This window comes from Dendropsophus ebraccatus, chromosome 5, assembly GCF_027789765.1.
Source record: "Dendropsophus ebraccatus isolate aDenEbr1 chromosome 5, aDenEbr1.pat, whole genome shotgun sequence".
Classification (NCBI taxonomy): Eukaryota; Metazoa; Chordata; class Amphibia; order Anura; family Hylidae; genus Dendropsophus; species Dendropsophus ebraccatus.
In genome coordinates, this window is record NC_091458.1 from 141,318,883 (window position 1) to 141,337,547 (window position 18,665).

An 18,665-nucleotide genomic window follows, 5' to 3' on the forward strand; every position below is an offset into this window, starting at 1 on the left:
CGCATATATGACTTTTTGATTGCTTTTTATTACAATTATTCTGGATTTGATGCGACCAAAAATGCGCAATTTTGCACTTTGGGATTTTTTTGCGCTGGCGCAGTTTACCGTGTGAGATCAGGAATGTGATTAATTAATAGTTCGGGCGATTACGCACGCGGCGATAGCAAACATGTTTGTTTATTAATTTATTAATTTATTTTTATTTATAAAATGGGGAAAGGGGGGTGATTCAGACTTTTATTAGGGGAGGGGATTTTGTGTTATTAAAAATACATTTTTCTTTTACTTTACACATATACTAGAAGCCCCCCTGGGGGACTTCTAGTATATGTACTCTGATCTCTCATAGAGATCCATGCAGTATAGTTATACTGCATGAATCCATGAGATCGGTGTTCTATTGCTTTTGGCTGCTGCAGCCAAAAGCAATAGAATGCCGAGCCGGGATCAGCGCCATTACGGCGCAGACTCCGGCCCGGGATGGATGCGGGGATCGCCCCCCCGCAATCGCGCCGCAGGGGGGCGATCCCCCCACTAGACCACCAGGGATGGATATGAGCAAGTATTTAGAAGCAGCTGTCAACTTTGACAGCTGCTTCTAAGTACTTAATTAGCGGGCACGGCGATCGGACCGTGCCCGCTAATAGCCGCGAGCCCGGGCTACACGCGGCACCCAGGATCGCGGCGCGACCCCCCTCTGAACTCCCATAGCGGCACGAGGACGTTCAGTAACGTCCTGGTGCAGCTATGGGTTAAGCTGTGTCCACAATTCCATAAATAACAAACATTTACCCAGTATAGCCTGAGGGCTGCAGCTGTTGTAGTTGGGGCGGGGGGGGGGGGTCCTAGGTGCATTGTACACTGGATGCTTTGTGGAAGAACAGAATAGATAGTTCTGTGGAGGCTCAGTGTGTGGAAGTGACCGCAGCAGTAATAGGGCATATAACAAAAAAATCCATACCATTACTAACTAAGAATGCACTATACAAAGACTAGTATTTCTCCTATATGCTGAACCATATACATAGGTAGATACAAATTGTACACAGGCTCTGCACACCACATAAGTGATTACAGTGCAGTTACATCAGCATAGTCATTGTGAAGACTTCACCTGTCTCCACGCTCCAGCACCATTCTCACCTCTATATAAACTCCCCATGCGTAATGCTCCACACAGTAACAATGCCCACTTTGTGCCCCATGTGCTATTTTGGTTTAATCTGATCCCTTTAGATAGTACTCATGTCTCCTTTGTAACCTCATATAATAGATAAGACCTATCACTCCATATAGAAGAAAGACCCCCTCTGTGCCTCCATATAGTAGTTAGGCCCCTGCCCCTCTGCCCTTCCATACAGTAATTAGGCCCTTCTGTCTTTATATAGTTGTTAGGCCCCTCTGCGCTACCATATAGTATAGGTACCTCCTGTGCCCCATATAGTAGTTAAACCCCTTTCTGTCCCCAATATAGCAGTTAGGCGTCTCTGTGCACACATATAATATTTCGTACCCTTTCTGCCTCCATATATTTTAAGAGCTCTCTGTGTCCTCATATGCCCCAATATATTACTTAGGTCCCTCTGTTTATATATAACAGTTAGGTCCCCCTCTGTGTATCTTTACAGTATTTAAGCCTCTGTGCCTACCCCAGTAGGTATCATTCCCCATGAAGGTACTCCTCCTCCTCCCCAAGTAGGTTGTCCCCCGATAGATCAACATTACCCTTGTATGTAATCCCACCCCAGTAGGTAGTATTTGGCATGTACGCACTCCCCTGTAGGTAATTTCCCCTCACAGTTACCCCCCCCCCCCAGTAGACATTTTCTGTAGGTAATCCCCCTTGGTAGTTACCCTTCCCCATACTCAGCCAAAAATGCTGCTTCTGTCAGCCACTCCTGTGCTGTGACCCCTGAAGCACAGGTATAACAGGTAACAAATCACAGCATCGGTGCAGGCTGGGAGGCTGACAGGAGCGGGCACCGTCGGCTGTGTGTCTGTGGGGTTCACAACACAGAAACAGGCCGGGCGGCTGACCAGAGTGGGCACCGTCGGCTGTGTGCTGGGGGGTGGGTCACAGCACCGTTGGCCTGTGGGGAGGAGGCTTACAGCGTAGTAGCGGGAACCATCGGTTGTGTGTGTGCGTGGGAGGGGTGACAGCACAGGAGTGGGCGAGGAGGCTGTGCAGACAACATCTGCTGTGTGCTGTGGGGGTTGGGAAAAGGTGGGTGTTAAGCACAAAGCAGGGTCCCCCAATACAGACAACAGTGTCTTTCCCCTTCCCCTTGCATAGTCCTGCAACTAACACAGAAATCCCCCCCCCCTCCCCGACACACTGCATTCAGTCATTCTCCCCACACACACCAACAGTCTCTCCCCTCTTCCCCCTTCATAGTATTGCAGCTGACAGTGCCACATAGTAGTGATGATCAGTGGGCAGGAGAAAAAGCTAAGGGGGCAAGCATGGGAACTGACCAATCAGGAAGAAGCACTGCATGATGGGAAATGTAGTTTCCTGGCCAGCACCATCTTGGGTATAGACCAGCTTTTAGAAAAACTTGTAACTCAGGAACGGCGGCAAATAGAAAGACAGCTCAAAATTATAAATTTGGTCAGTAGGACCAGCTAAGTTTGGAAGCATTTACATTTTTTTTTAGCTCTTGGGTGGAATACCCATTCAATATGTGTAGCCATACTTAATAGAAGTTTCTAAATTAAGATATTTTACAAACAAATCAGTTGCATGTGAACATACTCTTCAATTGCACAAGGCATCATAGAAGTCTATGTGGCCCGACTGTATCGCCATATGAGTTCAAGTATGTGAGGAGCCCATGCCTCCAGTTGATGAATCTTGTACAAGGACTATATTCTTTTATTTGTGGAAATTAGTGGCAAATATGCAGGAAGTGATAAAAAAAAAAAGTATTTGCTTTAAAGTGTACAATAATGAAATTTAAATCTGCCTGGGATAAACATATATCTATCCTAAGATAAAAAGAAAGGAAATTTTAAAAGGGCGGACTAGATGGAGCAGGGGGGCTTTTTCTGCTTACAATTTTTCTATGTTTCTATGTACCTAAAACCTTTTGACGGTTGATTATGGCATGATGGTCTGCCTCTAGACAGTAATTTTGTTCCTTTTTGAAAGAATTGTGTGGAATTTTGAAGATGGTTCGTTACATACCTTCTATGGCACCGCTGGAGGGGAAACTGCCTATGTTTTATTTGCAGTCTTGGCCCGCACTGTTGTGTGGTTATTTGCTTTTCTCTGTTATTCTTTGTATTGCTCATTTGAAAATTAATAAAAATTACAGTTTAAAAAAAAAAAAGCTTTTGACATGTCTGAGAGATGTGTCAAAAGTTTTGATCAGTCCGGGTCTGAGTGTTCACACCCCGACTGCGAGAATGAACTGCTGTGTGGTCCACATCCCAGTTTGTGACAGTGAAAAGAGTCTGGCTTCATAGACTTAAGGCCCTATTCCACGGGTCGTTTAAAGGAGCAATATCGTTTGTATTCGGCCGATATCGGCCGCTACGAACGATATTCGTCCCGTGGAATAGAGTGCAACGATCAGCCGACATCGTTCATGTCGGTTGATCGTTGCAGTCGCTTGTTTTTCAACATGTTGAAAAACAAGCGACTGATATAGCAGCGATCTGCTGCCGTCGCTCCGTTGAATAGGAGCACTGCTGTATCCTATGGGCTGCCCGGGCGATCAGCGATCCTCCGAGCAGCCCCTCCCGCACTCACCCGCTCGCTGCAGCCGCGTTGAATAGCGGCGGCAGCGAGCGGGGAACGAGGAGCAAACGAGCGCTAATAGCGCTCGTTTGCTCCTCCAAACGACTCGTGGACTCGTTAAATCGTTTGAATCTAAACGATAATCGTTCGGTTGAAATGCAGTTAACGATTAACGACCGAATGAGAAATCGTTGATCGCTTTATAAGACCTGGACCTATTTTTATCGTTGCTCGTTCGCAAAACGTTCGCAAATCGTTCGCATTGAATAAGACGTTGTTCGGTCGTTTGCAATAGATGCAAACGCAATAGCGAATAAATAGCGAAGAAAAACGATCGCAATTACGATCATAAGTAACGATTATCGTTCCATGGAAATGAGTGAACGTTTTCAGGTCTTTCGCAATAGCGGTCGTTTGAGATCGTTAATCGTTATGAGTCTGACTAATCATGTGACACAGAGCCGGGAGAGGGTCACGCTGAGCGCAGCTTTCTTTTGGCCCGTTCTCACAATTTGTCAGACTCTGAATACTGAGACCAGGACCAATCAAAACTTTTGACCATTATATTGGCCATTTAGTGTCGCTGTTTCTGCTCCTCTGCCTGTTGTCAATACATGTTTGTCTATGACAACTGCAGGACAAAATACAGGAAGTGTGGGTGGGACATTCAGAGCTCTGTGCTCTCCTGTGCTTTCAAGCACAGGAGAGCACAGACCTCTGAATGTGCCGTAACCTGAGGTTGCTAGGTGTTGCTAGCAGTGGGCTAGTGTGGTGCTTAGGCAATTGTCACGATGGCCAGGAGTGGTGATGCCCACCGCCGGGTATACAAGCAACGGATTTTAAAAAAGGTAGAACCAGGTGCATGTAGGTTTAACCCCTTAAGGTCAAAGCCAATTTTCGTTTTTGCGCTTTTGCTTATTCCATTTTAAGTTTAAAAGTCAACAGCGCTTGCATTTTTTCACCTAGAGACGTATATGAGCGCTTATTTTTTGCGAAACCAATTGTACTTTGCAATGACAGGCATTATTTTTCCATAACATATGCTGCGAAACCGGAAAAAAATCATTTGCGCTGTCAAATTGAAAAAAAAACTAATTTGTTTTGATTTCGGGGAGTTTTGCATTTACGCCATTCGTCCTATGGTAAAACTGACTTGTTATGCATGTTCCTCAAGTCGTTACGATTACTATGATATATAACATGTATAACTTATATTGTATCGGATGGCCTGTAAAAAATTCAAACCGTTGTTAACAAATATACGTTCCTTAAAATCGCTCCATTCCCAGGCTTATAGCGCTTTTATCCTTTGGTCTATGGGGCTGTGTCAGATGTCATTTTTTGCGCCATGATGCGTTCTTTCTATCGGTACCTTGATTGCACATATACGACTTTTTGATCGTTTTTTATTATTATTTTGCACTTTGGAATTTTTTTGCGCTGACGCCGTTTACCGTGTGAGATCAGGAATGTGATTAATTAATAGTTCGGCCGATTACGCGCGCGGCGATACTAAATATGTTTATTTATTTATTTATTAATTTATATTTATAAAATGGGAAAAGGGGGGTGATTTGGACTTTTATTAGGGGAGGGGATTTTTTATTAATAAAAACACTTTACTTTTTTTTTTACTTTAACTAGAAGCCCCCCTGGGGGACTTGTATATAGACAGCACTGATCTCTCATAGAGATCAATGCTGTGTATATACACAGCAAAGATCGATCAGATCGGTCATAGATTGCTATGGCCTGCTGCAGGCCATAGCAATCTATTGCCGAGCCGGGATCAGCGTCATTCCGACGCTGAGGCCCGGCACGGGCAGAAGAACGGATCTCCCCCCCGCGATCGCATCGCGGGGGGGAGATCCGTCCCACTAGACACCAGGGACACGGAGAGCAAAGCCTCTAAGTGCAGCTGTCAGGTTTGACAGCTGCACTTAGAGGCTTAATTAGCCGGTGCGGCAACGGGACCCGCGCCGGCTAATAGAGGCACTGCCCGGCTGCACGTGTCAGCCGGGATCAGCGCCGTTCAGAGCGGGGACCCCTCTCTGAACACCCCGAGCGGCACCATGACGTATCAGATACGTCATGGGTCGCTAAGGGGTTAAACAACGTATCTGGTCAAACTAGCATTTACCAATCATTTCTTAAAAGAAGCTAAAAACAATACACATAGACATGCATAAAACTAAAAAGCTAACTGTACAGTCATGTAGCTGCAGATTACCCCTCTCTATAGAGAACACAGGAACACTCAGGGCCGTATTACCAGCTGCTGCTGCTGCCCTAGGCACTAAACCTGGAGATGCCCCATCTTCACTCACCAATTAGCATCAGGATTGGTAGATTGGTAGGTAATAGCTCGATTCATCACATTTAAAGCGTAACTGTCATTTCAGGGCCATTTTTCTGAAAACATTAAATATCAACAGTACAAGCGATTTTAAGAAACTCTGTAATAGGATTTATGTACTAAAAGAGTTTCCTTCTGTACTATAAAAGCAATCTCCCAGCCTCCCCCTCACATCAAATGAAGCAGGATTTCTGTCTCCATTATGTGGCTATGGAGAGGGGAGGGGCTGTTAGGAATGACTGAGCACGGAGGATTTCTGCACAGCACAACACCCTGCAATCTTCTCTCAGTAAGTTCATAGATAAGCACTGACCTTTCTGACCCCAGAATCCTGCGGTTTAGGTGCCCAGAGAGTCTACAAACAGCTGACCTTCATGTCACCTCTTCCTGCTCCCTCATCTCCCTCAGCCCCTCCCCCCTTCATAGGCTTACAATGGAGAGAGCAGAACCCATCTTCACTGGCTTCTCTGTAATGAAGACATGTTTGCCTGATAATGCACAGATAAGAAGTCAGGGGGGGAGGCTGGGAGATTGCTTCTTGAGTACAGAAGGAGGCTTTTTTGGCTGATGAAACCTATTACAGAGTTTCTTAAAATCGCTTATACTACTGATTTCTGCAATAAAAAAAACATGACAGTTACGCTTTAACATCGCCACACCAGACCTGAACAATACCGCCATACTGTGACTGGATAACACTGCAATACCAGACCTGAACAATACCACCACTGCTTTGACTCCCCTAAACGGTTAGCTTCTGACATGATTAAAACTTGAATGATTTCTGTTATACCATAAGTCCTGGGGGTATCTGAGTACGGCGAGTCATTGTTAGGAAGGCAACTGCTAAAGGAGAAGCCTGGTTCTGCAGTCTAGCAACCCATCTGCACTAAAATTACTTAACCCTTAGAGGACCCGGCCAATTTAAATTTTTGCATTTTCGTTTTTTCCTCCTTGTGTTTAAAAGGTCATAGCACTTGCATTTTACCACCTAGAAACCCACATGAGCCCTTATTTTTTGCGTCACTAATTGTACTTTGCAATAACAGGCTGAATTTTTGCATAAAGTACACTGCAAAACCAGAAAAAAATTCAAGGTGTGGTGAAATTGAAATTAAAAAACACATTTCTTTTATTTGGGGGGTATGTGTTTTTACGCCATTCGCCTTGGGGTAAAACTGACTTGTTATATATGTTCCTCAAGTTGTTACAATTAAAACGATATATAACATGTATAACTTATATTGTATCGGATGGCCTGTAAAAATTTCAAACCATTGTTAACAAATATACGTCACTTAAAATTGCTCCATTCCCAGGCTTATAGCGTTTTTATCCTTTGGTCTATGGGGCTGTGTGAGGTGTCATTTTTTGTGCCATAATGTGTTCTTTCTATCGGTACCTTGGTTGCGCATATATGACTTTTTGATCGCTTTTTATTACAATTTTTCTGGATTTGATGCGACCAAAAATGAGCAATTTTGCACTTTGGGATTTTTTTGCGCTGACGCCGTTTACCGTACGAGATCAGGAATGTGATTAATTAATAGTTCGACCGATTACGCACGCGGCAATAGCAAACATGTTTGTTTATTTATTTATTTGTTTACTTTTATTTAAAACCTGGGAAAAGGGGGGTGATTCAGACTTTTATTAGGGGAGGGGGCTTTTTACTATTAACAACACTTTATTTTATTTTTTTTACACATATACTAGAAGCCCCCCTGGGGGACTTCTAGTATATACACTGTGATCTCTCATTGAGATCTCTGCAGCATAGATATGCTGCAGAGATCCATGAGATCGGCACTCGTTTGCTTTCGGCTGCTGCAGCCGGAAACAAATGAGTGCCGAGCCGGGGACGGCGCCATCTTGGAGCGGTCCCCGGCCGGCTTCAGCTCGGAGATCGCTCCTCCGGGACTATACCACCACTATACCACCACCGATCATATGCAGCCGGTAATCGGAGGCAGCTGTCATCTTTGACAGCTGCCTCCGATTACCTGATTAGCGGGCACGGCGATCGGACCGTGCCTGCTAATAGTCGCGATCCCGGGCTACATGAGGCACCCGGGATCGCGGCGGTTAAGAGCGCGGCCGCCGCGCGGCCCCGCTCTGAACGCGGGGAGGCGGCCCTGGACGTAAGGGTACGTCCAGGGTCGCCTAAGGGTTAAAGTGTCACTGTCGTGAAATTTTTTTTTTTTTTTTGCAGAAATCAATAGTCCAGGGGATTTTAAGAAACTTTGTAATTGGGTTTATTAGCCGAAAAATGCATTTTTATCATGAAAAAGCAGTTTGAACCTCTCCCCCCTGTCATCATTGTTCTCCTATGGAGAGAGCTAAATAAGACACCAAAACAGGACAACAAAGAGTTAATCTACAAATACATCACCCTCTATCTCCTCTGACAGTTACCACTGACCTCTCTGAGCTCTGATAACAGCATTGACCCAGCTCTGTGCCTGTAATCCCTTTGTTCTCATCTTTCTGCTTTTGGCTAAATCCCTCCTTCCTTCCCCCCCCCCCCCCCTTCCTAAAACAGACTGGGTACGTCTGATGCAACAAGTCACAATTTCCTGATTTTTTTGTAGTGGATGGAAAAGAAGAGGGGGGTGACCTGGGAAAAGGCTTTTTAAATGCAGATAATGGCATATTTGGCTAATAAACCCAATTACAAAGTTTCTTAAAATCGCCTGGACTATTGATTTCTGTATGAAAAAAAAGAAAAAACGACAGTGACGCTTTAAGGGAATACAGTGGCAAAATGAAGTGAAGTGAAGGGCTTCATTGGCACAGTTACTTTCTTCAGTACTCATATGTTTTATCCCCACCATGTCCAGTGCTCCTGCCCTAGTCCTCCATGTCACCTTTGTTCACTCCCCTGCAGATATTACCCGCCCAGTCACTGGCTTCATGGGTTTTGTGACCTCCACTGCAGAGGTCAGTGATTGGCTACAGGGTGTATGGCCATCCACAGCTTGGAAGTAGAGAAAGGTGGCAGGGAGGACTGGAACAGCAGCAGTGAGGACACCTTTTTTCTGGCAATAACAGACTGTATTTTCTTAGATAATTCAGACAATCCCTTTAAGGGATTATGGTGCAATAATTATTAAGATGAAGGGGCACGCATGCATGTATGACTATTGAGAGATTATTATTATGCAGAGATGTGACGTGACCAGAAGAAGACTTCATGGCAGCCTGGGCCAAATGGAGAAGAAACGAAAATTAAACTCCGATCAGAGAAGGTGTCTTGTGAGTCACTGGATATAACTATATATTCTGCCCTGACTGTGTCTAAAGGGGAGGGGGGGGGGGGGCTTAAAGTGTCACTGTCGTGAATTTTTTTTTTGCAGAAATCAATAGGCCAGGCGATTTTAAGAAACTTTGTAATTGGGTTTATTATCCGAAAAATGCATTTTTATCATGAAAAAGCAGTTTGAAGCTCTCCCCCCTGTCTTCATTGTTCTCCTATGGAGAGAGCTAAAGAAAAGACCAAAACAGGACAACAAAGAGTTAATCTACAAATCCCTCACCCGTTATCTGTTCTGACCATCACCAGTGACCTGTCTGAGCTCAGATTACAGCTGTCACCCAGCTCCGTGCCTGTAATCCTCTGTTATCTGCTTTCTGCTGCCGGCTAACTCCCTCCTTCCTCCTCCCCCCTCCCCTCTCCCTAGAGCAGACAGGGGACGTCTCCTGCAACAAGTCACAATTTTCAGATTTTTCAGAGTGGATGAAAAAGAGGAAGGAGGGGGGGACCTGGGAAAAGGCTTTTTACATGCAGATAATGGCAGATTTGGCTAATAAACCCAATTACAAAGTTTCTTAAAATCGCCTGGACTATTGATTTCTGCAAAAAAAAAAAAATACGACAGTGACTCTTTAAGTTTTGCTACACCCCTGAGCACACATGTGACCTGCAGAGAATATTCTGATATGTAATACATAGTTCCAAATGTATTTATTACCTGGAGGCTATATTTTTAAAGATGTCATAAGCGTTTTCCAGGTTGGGGTCCAGCTCTTTAAGGACTTTATCAAATTTTTCCTCATTTTCTCTATTTATGTTGTCGCCAATTGCAGCAAACTGCTGCCCCACAATGTTGTATTTGCTGTGAAAAGGGAAAAAAGGAAAAGTGAATCTTTTATAAATGCTGATATCTTTTTCTAATTGTTACTTGTGAACGGTATCTGATCATTTACAAAGATTATAGCACAAACAGAAACAAATATAAAAGTCTGTGAAACAGAAAATAAGTTTTTATTGAAGCATTAAAGCTCATTTCATTTAAAATAGTTTAAATACGCACAAACAAATAAAAGAAAATAATATAATAGGTGGTACAAAGGGGGGTTGGGACAAATATTAGTTTAAGAAGATACTTCAGCTTCGTCTGTAACTGCAGGAGTCATGGATCTGCTTAACCACCGCTAGCGATGACGTAAGCCGAACCAGGGAGCGGAGTCTAAGGGCCCGTCGGTTTTCACCAGAACCCACCGGAAGGTGGATTGGACCTGCTGTGGCAGGATGATCCCTGGGTCACTATTGCTGGCTTGTCTTGCCAGAAGAGGAAGGCGAGGTGCAGCTGGTGACATGTAGGCAGCAGGCAGGACCACAGCAGGATTCACGGCAGGACTCAGTGCAGGGACGGCAGGATCCACAGGCAGGAATCACGGACAAAGCTGGGAATCACAGACAAGTACACACTAAGGGAAGCATGCAGAGGCTACAACAGGGAAGCCTGGTGCATTCTGGGTTATATAGGGGTTGGCTGCAGCCAGCTGTCAATTAAGGGCACGCTGGCCCTTTAAATCCAGGAGCACCCAGCATGTGCAGCCTGGGAGACAAGGACGCACGTCTGGCAAAGGAGCAGGAGACTGAAGCGGAGACACGTAAGGCGTACAGAGGGGCCAAAGAGATAGCGGCACAGGGCCCCTGCACATGGGCTCAGGTGTCCACCACAGACCAACAGCGGGGGGGAATGGCGGGAGCCAGGAGCAAAAATAACCAATAGGGTAAACATTGTAATAAATGGGACGCAACAATGTCTCCAAACTTCCATAATAAATTGCACTTATAGAAGCAATTCGGTAAAATCGCTATGCAGTACCAATAAGTGCTAGCTAACTTACCTGATATAATAAAATAGTATATATGCAGAGCAAACTAATGGACCCACCTTTCCATGTACCACTGAGACCGACATGTATTCTAGATTTCTTGTGTGGATTTTTTAAACTATTTGAATAAAATTAATGGGTTTTACAGTGAAGTAAATGGGGCTGTGCGGCAGCTCCCTGCACAGCCTGTGGTGCTACTGTGCAGGGAGAAACTGAGCAGAGGCTGCAGGACTAAAGCAGCACTGTGGGGGCTTCAATCTCAGGTTTGGTGATAGGAAATGATAGGAAACTGGTATTAGTAATTGGCCATAAGTATAGAGCAACTGTCATTTCAGATGACTCTATATGTATATGAGGAGCAGGACTATATCTGCCCATTATATCACAGTCTGCTTTACCTGTACTCAGCTGCAGTGTGGATGTAGACTAGCCTCTGTGCTGCCCCCTGTAGGCTCCATCCCTGTCTGCTTTCCCTATGGATGTAGACTAGCTTCTGTGCTGCCCCTGCAGGCTCCATCCCTCTCTGCTTTCCCTATAGATGTAGACTAGCCTCTGTGCTGCCCCCTGCAGGCTCCATCCTTGTGCCTGCTTTTCCTGTGGGTGTAGACTAGCCTCTGTGCTGCCCCTTGCAGGCTCCATCCTTGTGCCTGCTTTTCTTGTGGATGTAGACTAGCCTCTGTGCTGCCCCCTGCAGGCTCCATCCTTGTGCCTGCTTTTCCTATGGATGTAGACTAGCCTCTGTGCTGCCCCCTGCAGGCTCCATCCTTGTGCCTGCTTTTCCTGTGGATGTAGACTAGCCTCTGTGCTGCCCCCTGCAGGCTCCATCCTTGTGCCTGCTTTTCCTATGGTATGCCTTGATAATGAAAAGATACAAAGTGAGGGGAGGAGGTGGGAAAACAGGCTTGTGAGCAGGGCCGGGACAAAGGGTAGGCAGGCATAGGCGATGGCCTAGGGCGCCATCTAGTGGTGAATTACAGGGGGGGCAATTTGAATGTCTTTAAAAAAATTTTTTTACTATTCTACTGTACTTCTGATGGCTGCCCCTCCACCTCACATTCCTCCAGCAGGGGGAAGTAACCTGGTAAGCTGCTTCCAGATCAGGCAGTGGGGGCTACACTGAGGGGGTGTATGGAGATGTCTATACATTGTGGGGGGTATACTATGTGAGGGGATGTATGGAGATGTATATACACTGGGGGCTATACTATGTGAGGGGATGTATGGAGATGTATATACACTGTGGGGGCTATACTATGTGAGGGGATGTATGGAGATGTATATACACTGTGGGGGCTATACTATGTGAGGGGATGTATGGAGATGTATATACACTGGGGGCTATACTATGTGAGGGGATGTATGGAGATGTATATACACTGTGGGGGCTATACTATGTGAGGGGGTGTATGGAGATGTATATACACTGGGGGCTATACTATGTGAGGGGATGTATGGAGATGTATATACACTGGGGGCTATACTATGTGAGGGGATGTATGGAGATGTATATACACTGTGGGGGCTATACTATGTGAGGGGGTGTATGGAGATGTATATACACTGGGGGCTATACTATGTGAGGGGATGTATGGAGATGTATATACACTGGGGGCTATACTATGTGAGGGGATGTATGGAGATGTATATACACTGTGGGGGCTATACTATGTGAGGGGGTGTATGGAGATGTATATACACTGGGGGCTATACTATGTGAGGGGATGTATGGAGATGTATATACACTGTGGGGGCTATACTATGTGAGGGGGTGTATGGAGATGTATATACACTGGGGGCTATACTATGTGAGGAGGTGTATGGAGATGTATATACACTGGGGGCTATACTATGTGAGGGGGTGTATGGAGATGTATATACACTGGGGGCTATACTATGTGAGGGGGTGTATGGAGATGTATATACACTGGGGGCTATACTATGTGAGGGGATGTATGGAGATGTATATACACTGGGGGCTACACTATGTGAGAGGGTGTATGGAGACTATGTACACTGGCTATACACTGTGGGGGCTATATACAATGTGAGGGAGTGTATGGAGACTATCTATACTGGCTATACACTGGGGGCTATACTATGTGAGGTGGGTGTACGGAGACTGTATATACACTGGCTATACACTGGGGGCTATACTATGTGAGGTGGGTGTATGGAGACTGTATATACACTGGCTATACACTGTGGGGGCTATACTATGTGAGGTGGTGTATGGAGACTGTATATACACTGGCTATACACTGTGGGGGCTATACTATGTGAGGTGGTGTATGGAGATGTATATATACTGCCTATACACTGTAGGGGCTTGACTCTGTGTATAGCTGAGTTCCTTCTGATCGACCTTACTTTACCCATGCATTCCTATCCCACCTTCTAGCCGCTCCCTCTCCCAACACCATCACCCCCTCCCCCCTGTACCTTTACATCACAGACTTCACCGACTCCAGTTTAACGTTGGAATAGAACGGCGACAACAGCCTTTTCTTTATTAAAGTGCTTGAACATAGCAATAAATAACATGTCAACAAAAAACATCCAACACATTCAACATTAATATTGTCTGATTGACAAGCAGGGAGGTCTGTCAAGGCCCCATTCCGGGCAGTACCCAAATCTAACCCAATTTTTCTCCCCTAGCCGCACCGCGCCGACTCAGGAGTTGACAATAAGTCTACTGGTACTGCCGCACACCAAACCGTTCCCAGGGTCCTATCCCGAAGGGAACCACTTAACTTCACCACACTTTCCATTACCAAATAACTTGGCAAAGATAGGAAGCCATCCCTATGATGGGTCCCCATTTAACCAGGCCAATTTTTTAGGTGCCCTGCAAGACCTCCCCACGCCACAGTGAGCATGCTTGACCCCCCTTAAGCATGCGAACTCCGCCACACTCCAATCGCTTTTTCAATTCCCTCCTGGAGGCCCACACACCAAATATCAATGCCCACCCCGTTAAGGTGGACTCTGTCTTCCGATATGTGCCCCCTCCCCGGAATCTCCAGATCCTTATGCCGAACGGCGATCCCGCCATTCCTAGCAACAAATCTAGACACCGCCCGATTAACCTTACGCCTGGCTTTATTCAAACACTCCACCGAGCGCGCATGTCGCCAATGCAAACGGGCCACTATCTCCGACCACACCAGCACTATGCCCGGAAACATTGACCACAGTCGCAGGATGTCATATTTTATGTCCCGAATGAGCTCCCGGGATGATCTGACCCCTAAGTCGTTCCCGCCCAAATGAACCACCAAAACATCAGGCACACGATCCAGACGGGAGTGAAAATGCAATTCGGGAAGCAGACCACTCCACAGCATACCCCCAACCCCAATCCATCTGATCAAAGCCTCGCTCCTCTGAAAACCCAGCTGCCGCCCGTCCACTCTAATCTCCGCCCTCTGGGCCCCCCTGCGAACAAAGGAATGACCCATAATCCATACCAGGCATGCTGCAGCGGCTAGAAAACAAAAGAAAAACAAAACAGAACCCCATGTAGCACTCAAGATAACCTAAACGGCAGAATGAAGAGAAAAGAGGCACAGTCCGCTAACATCATTCACACAACAAATGCGGCCTCACGTACAAACGGTACCTCCTCGACTCCCACCGCCCAATCCTCTTAATAACTGTCTCTGGAAGATTCCACCTCGCAGCCTCCGTAGCTGCCCCAATTCTGAAGGAATGAGAATTGAATTCGGCAAAAGGCAGCTGCAGGCTCCGCAACACTTTCTTAAAAACAGCCACGAACTGGAATCTGGAGAGAGATCTACCATCCGCATGCACTAGCAAGGACCCGGCACCCTCCGGCCTCACCTCCAGGAACCTCCGCAAACACTCCACCGGGCACGCCAGACAACCCACCACGCTCCTCAACCAAATCCGCACCCCGGCACCGCCGCGCATCGTCTTGGAACGTCTCAACAAACACATCACCCGCCCCTGACTCAAACACACATCCGCAAACTGCAAACCGCCTCCTACCTTGCACGCACTGCTAACCAGCTCCCCCACACGAAAAGCCCCAAAGAAAGCCAAGGAGTATGCCGCACTAAACAACCGACGCTCATACCCATCCAGACACACCACATCCAATCGCTCGACTATATCCAGCAACAGCGAAAAGGATACTGGTCTCCGGCCATCCACCGTCCGGACCGAAGACCCATACCCCCTCAAAGCCTGACGCACCAAAAAATGCTTAGTCACATCACCCATATTGAAGACCTTGAACCAAAACGCCAACCCAGTCAGTCTTCTCTGCATCTTTGACCTGGAGACTCCCTTCGCAAAGGAATCCCCAAGCCAAAACAACAGGACCACCAGGACATCCCCTGTAACCGGATCACACCCCACCTCTTCCCGCACAACCCATTCAACAAAGGAACTAAAACGCTCAAAATATGCGCAGGAAATCGAACAACCCATTGGAAGACAGCGGTCCACGTAAAAACACCCGTCCCACATGCACCCCAAGAGGTGGAAACACTCCGGATGAACCGGCAACAATCTAAACGCGGCCTCAATATCGGTCTTGGCCATAAGGGCCCCCGCCCCGAAGCGTCGCACCCACTCCACCGCCTTATCTACCGACACATAGGACACCGAACACAACTCCTCCGCGATGCCATCATTCACTGAAAACCCGTCGGGATACGACAAATGGTGGATGAGCCTAAACTTGTGCGGCTCCTTCTTAGGGACCACCCCCAAGGGAGACACCCTCAAATAAGGCCAAGGGGGGGACCGAAAAGGGCCAGCCATGCGGCCCAATGCCACTTCCTTCCCCAACTTTTCGGCCACCACCTCCGGGTGCAGCCGAGCAGATTTCAAATTACGCGGACGAAAAACCGGCGCCTCAGCAACAAACGGAATGCGAAACCCGCAATCAAAACCATCCCTCAAAAAACGAGCCGCCTCAGCGTCCGGGTATCTACTTAGGTAAGGCAGCATCGCGTCGACCCTCACCGGCGTCGCCCCTCTTGCTAGCAACGTCGAGCTGCCCACCTCTCGACTTTTTGAAGCATCTGACTGCACTATGACTACCCCCACAGTGGGAACATTCATGTTTAAAGCGGCAGGTGCCCGGGTACCGGCACTGCCCTTCATTAAATTGCCAGCAGCACCCAGGACGCCTGGAGGCCGAGGATCCCTGCGAGTCACCGTAACCCCCGGCCCCCCCGCGAAATGGCTGCTGAGGCGCCTTCGCGGCAACCATAAGGCGCATCCAAAGACTGATGTCCTTATGATCCCAGCGAATGGAGGGACGGACTGCCTTCCTCTGACGAAACTGCTCATCATACCGCAGCCAGGCCGTCCCCCCATACACCCTATACGCTTCCACAATCGCATCCAAATAACAGAAAAGGCCAGAGCAATGTTGCGGGGCCTTCTCCCCTATTACGCTAGCCAAAATCGCAAAGGCTTGTAGCCAATTAGCGAAAGTACGAGGTATGAGGCGATAGCGCCGCCTCTCCTCCTCTTCCTTCTTGGATTCAGTGATCTTTACCCTATCAAGGTTAAACTTCTCCAACGGAAGCAAGGAAAAAATCTCGACGTACTCGTCTTTCCAGATCTTTTCCCGCACTTCCTGTTTCAGGTGAGCCCCAAGGGGACCATCGAAACAAACGTACACCTCACCCCTCGCAGCGTCGTCCAAACGGACGGAATCCAGCGGGGGATCAGGAGACACCGACGCCGCCGCAGCGGGCGGAAGTACAACCGGGCCAGCTACCCCCCCAACCCCCGCTGACACTGCCACCGAAGCCCCAGACACACCTTGTGAACCATCAGCACTCACCCAAGCACCCACAGGGGACGGCGCACTAGGGGGCACAGGCGCGAAACGACTAACCAACTGGCACACCCCCGCAAGCAACTGCCCCACCCATTCGCCCGACACAGACACACCAGCAGGAGAGACAGTCGAAGGAAGGAGGGCCAAAGCCGGCCCCCCCGCAGAAGAGACAGAAGAAGAAGACATAGATTGCAAAGACTCACCGAGCTGCCTCTGGCCTGGCGCCGGAACAGCTGTAGACCCGGATCCTCGATGTGACGGACCTTCATCCCCGGAACCAGCACCGGAGCTCTCAGACGCTGAGGACCCAGACCGCACCGCTTCATCCCCGACGACTGCCCTGGGACTAGCCAGCCCCGCACCAACAGCGATACCTGGTCCCGTGTCGACTGGGGGAGTCGCGACCACCACATTCTGCCCCAACACACGACTGCCGACCTCCTCCCGTCCACGAGCAGTGATAGCAGGGGAAGCTCCAGCCCCCCTGCGCCCAACTTCGGCCACACCAGAGGCCCGATCCTTGCCGCCCGTCCGGGTCCGCACGCTCCAGCGTGCACTCACTCGCCGGGCTGCAGCGCCGCTGTGGCAGACAGGCGCAGCAGCCGCATCGGTCCTGACAGACGCTGGGGGTGAGGGGAGAGCAGAAGAGGAGGCCTGCAGAGAAAGCTCCGCCCCCTCACCCAGGGCCCCGCGCGCCGAGGTATTCCTCCTGGACGCACCACGTGATGCGGCGGCCTGAGGGTCCCCGCGGGGGCTCCCGGCACCACGTGACGGCCGCATCGGTCGGGGAGATGTCTCCCCACCGGGAGAGGCCACAGATAAGGAGGTGCCAGCCCCGACAGCCCGGCCCCTGCGAGCCTCCGGATTCCTCCCAGATCGCCCCCCGCCGGAGGCCGGAGCCCGCCCGGGGGTACTTACCGGAGGGTCCCGTGAGGGGCTCCTAGCCCGCCGACTTCTTTTGGGGCCAGGTGAGGGGCTGAGACGAACTGGCGGCCGGCTCCTGCGCGGCCGCCGCACACGGGATGCCGGCGGATCAGAGGGGGCAGGTGTAGATGTCATCAGCGGCGGGGAGAGCGGGGGCTCCATGGCCAGCCTGACCTGCTCGTGCAGCCACGCCGCCCCATGCTCCGCCACCGCGTCCCTCAGCGATCTTCTCAGCACCGCATTCATCTCCGGTCGTTCAGCAGCACCTCTCCCTGAAGCTGGTCCGGCAAGCTCTGATGATCCACGTGCTTCCTCCTTCCTGACTGACCCCAAGCTCCACCCCTGGTGAGTACCCTGCTCCAATCCCCTCCTTCCTTTCAAAACACTCGCCCCCACCTCCCCTCCTGACCTTTTCCTGACCCTCTTTCCTACTCCCCTCACTCCCCACCTTCCTTCTATCCCCATTAACCCCTTATGCTGCAGTCCCAGCTAACCAGGTCATGCCGGGCCTCCGCTATACTGCGTATGCTCCGTGCCCTCCCTATACTATGTAAGGGGGTTTATGGAGACTGTATATACACTGGCTATACACTGTGTGGGCTATACTATGTAAGGGTATGTGCACACTGAGGAAAAGGCGAGGAATTCAGCTTGAAATTCAGCTTGAAATTCCTCCCGTAAAATATGTACAG

General features: G+C 48.6%; 2 protein-coding genes across 2 annotated transcripts in view; one reads left to right on the forward strand and one right to left on the reverse strand.

Moving 5' to 3' along the window:
* Positions 1 to 18,665, forward strand: part of LOC138793869 (NADH-cytochrome b5 reductase 1-like) — a 67,539-nt gene that overhangs the window by 7,676 nt on the left and 41,198 nt on the right. The gene's annotated exons all lie outside the window — the stretch shown is intronic.
* LOC138793870 (bcl-2 homologous antagonist/killer-like) overlaps positions 1 to 18,665 on the reverse strand; it is a 39,671-nt gene that overhangs the window by 4,420 nt on the left and 16,586 nt on the right. Inside the window, exon 4 of the mRNA XM_069972588.1 lies at positions 10,073 to 10,216. Within this exon, the coding sequence (XP_069828689.1) occupies positions 10,073 to 10,216 (144 nt within the window). The remainder of the gene's footprint in view (positions 1 to 10,072; positions 10,217 to 18,665) is intronic.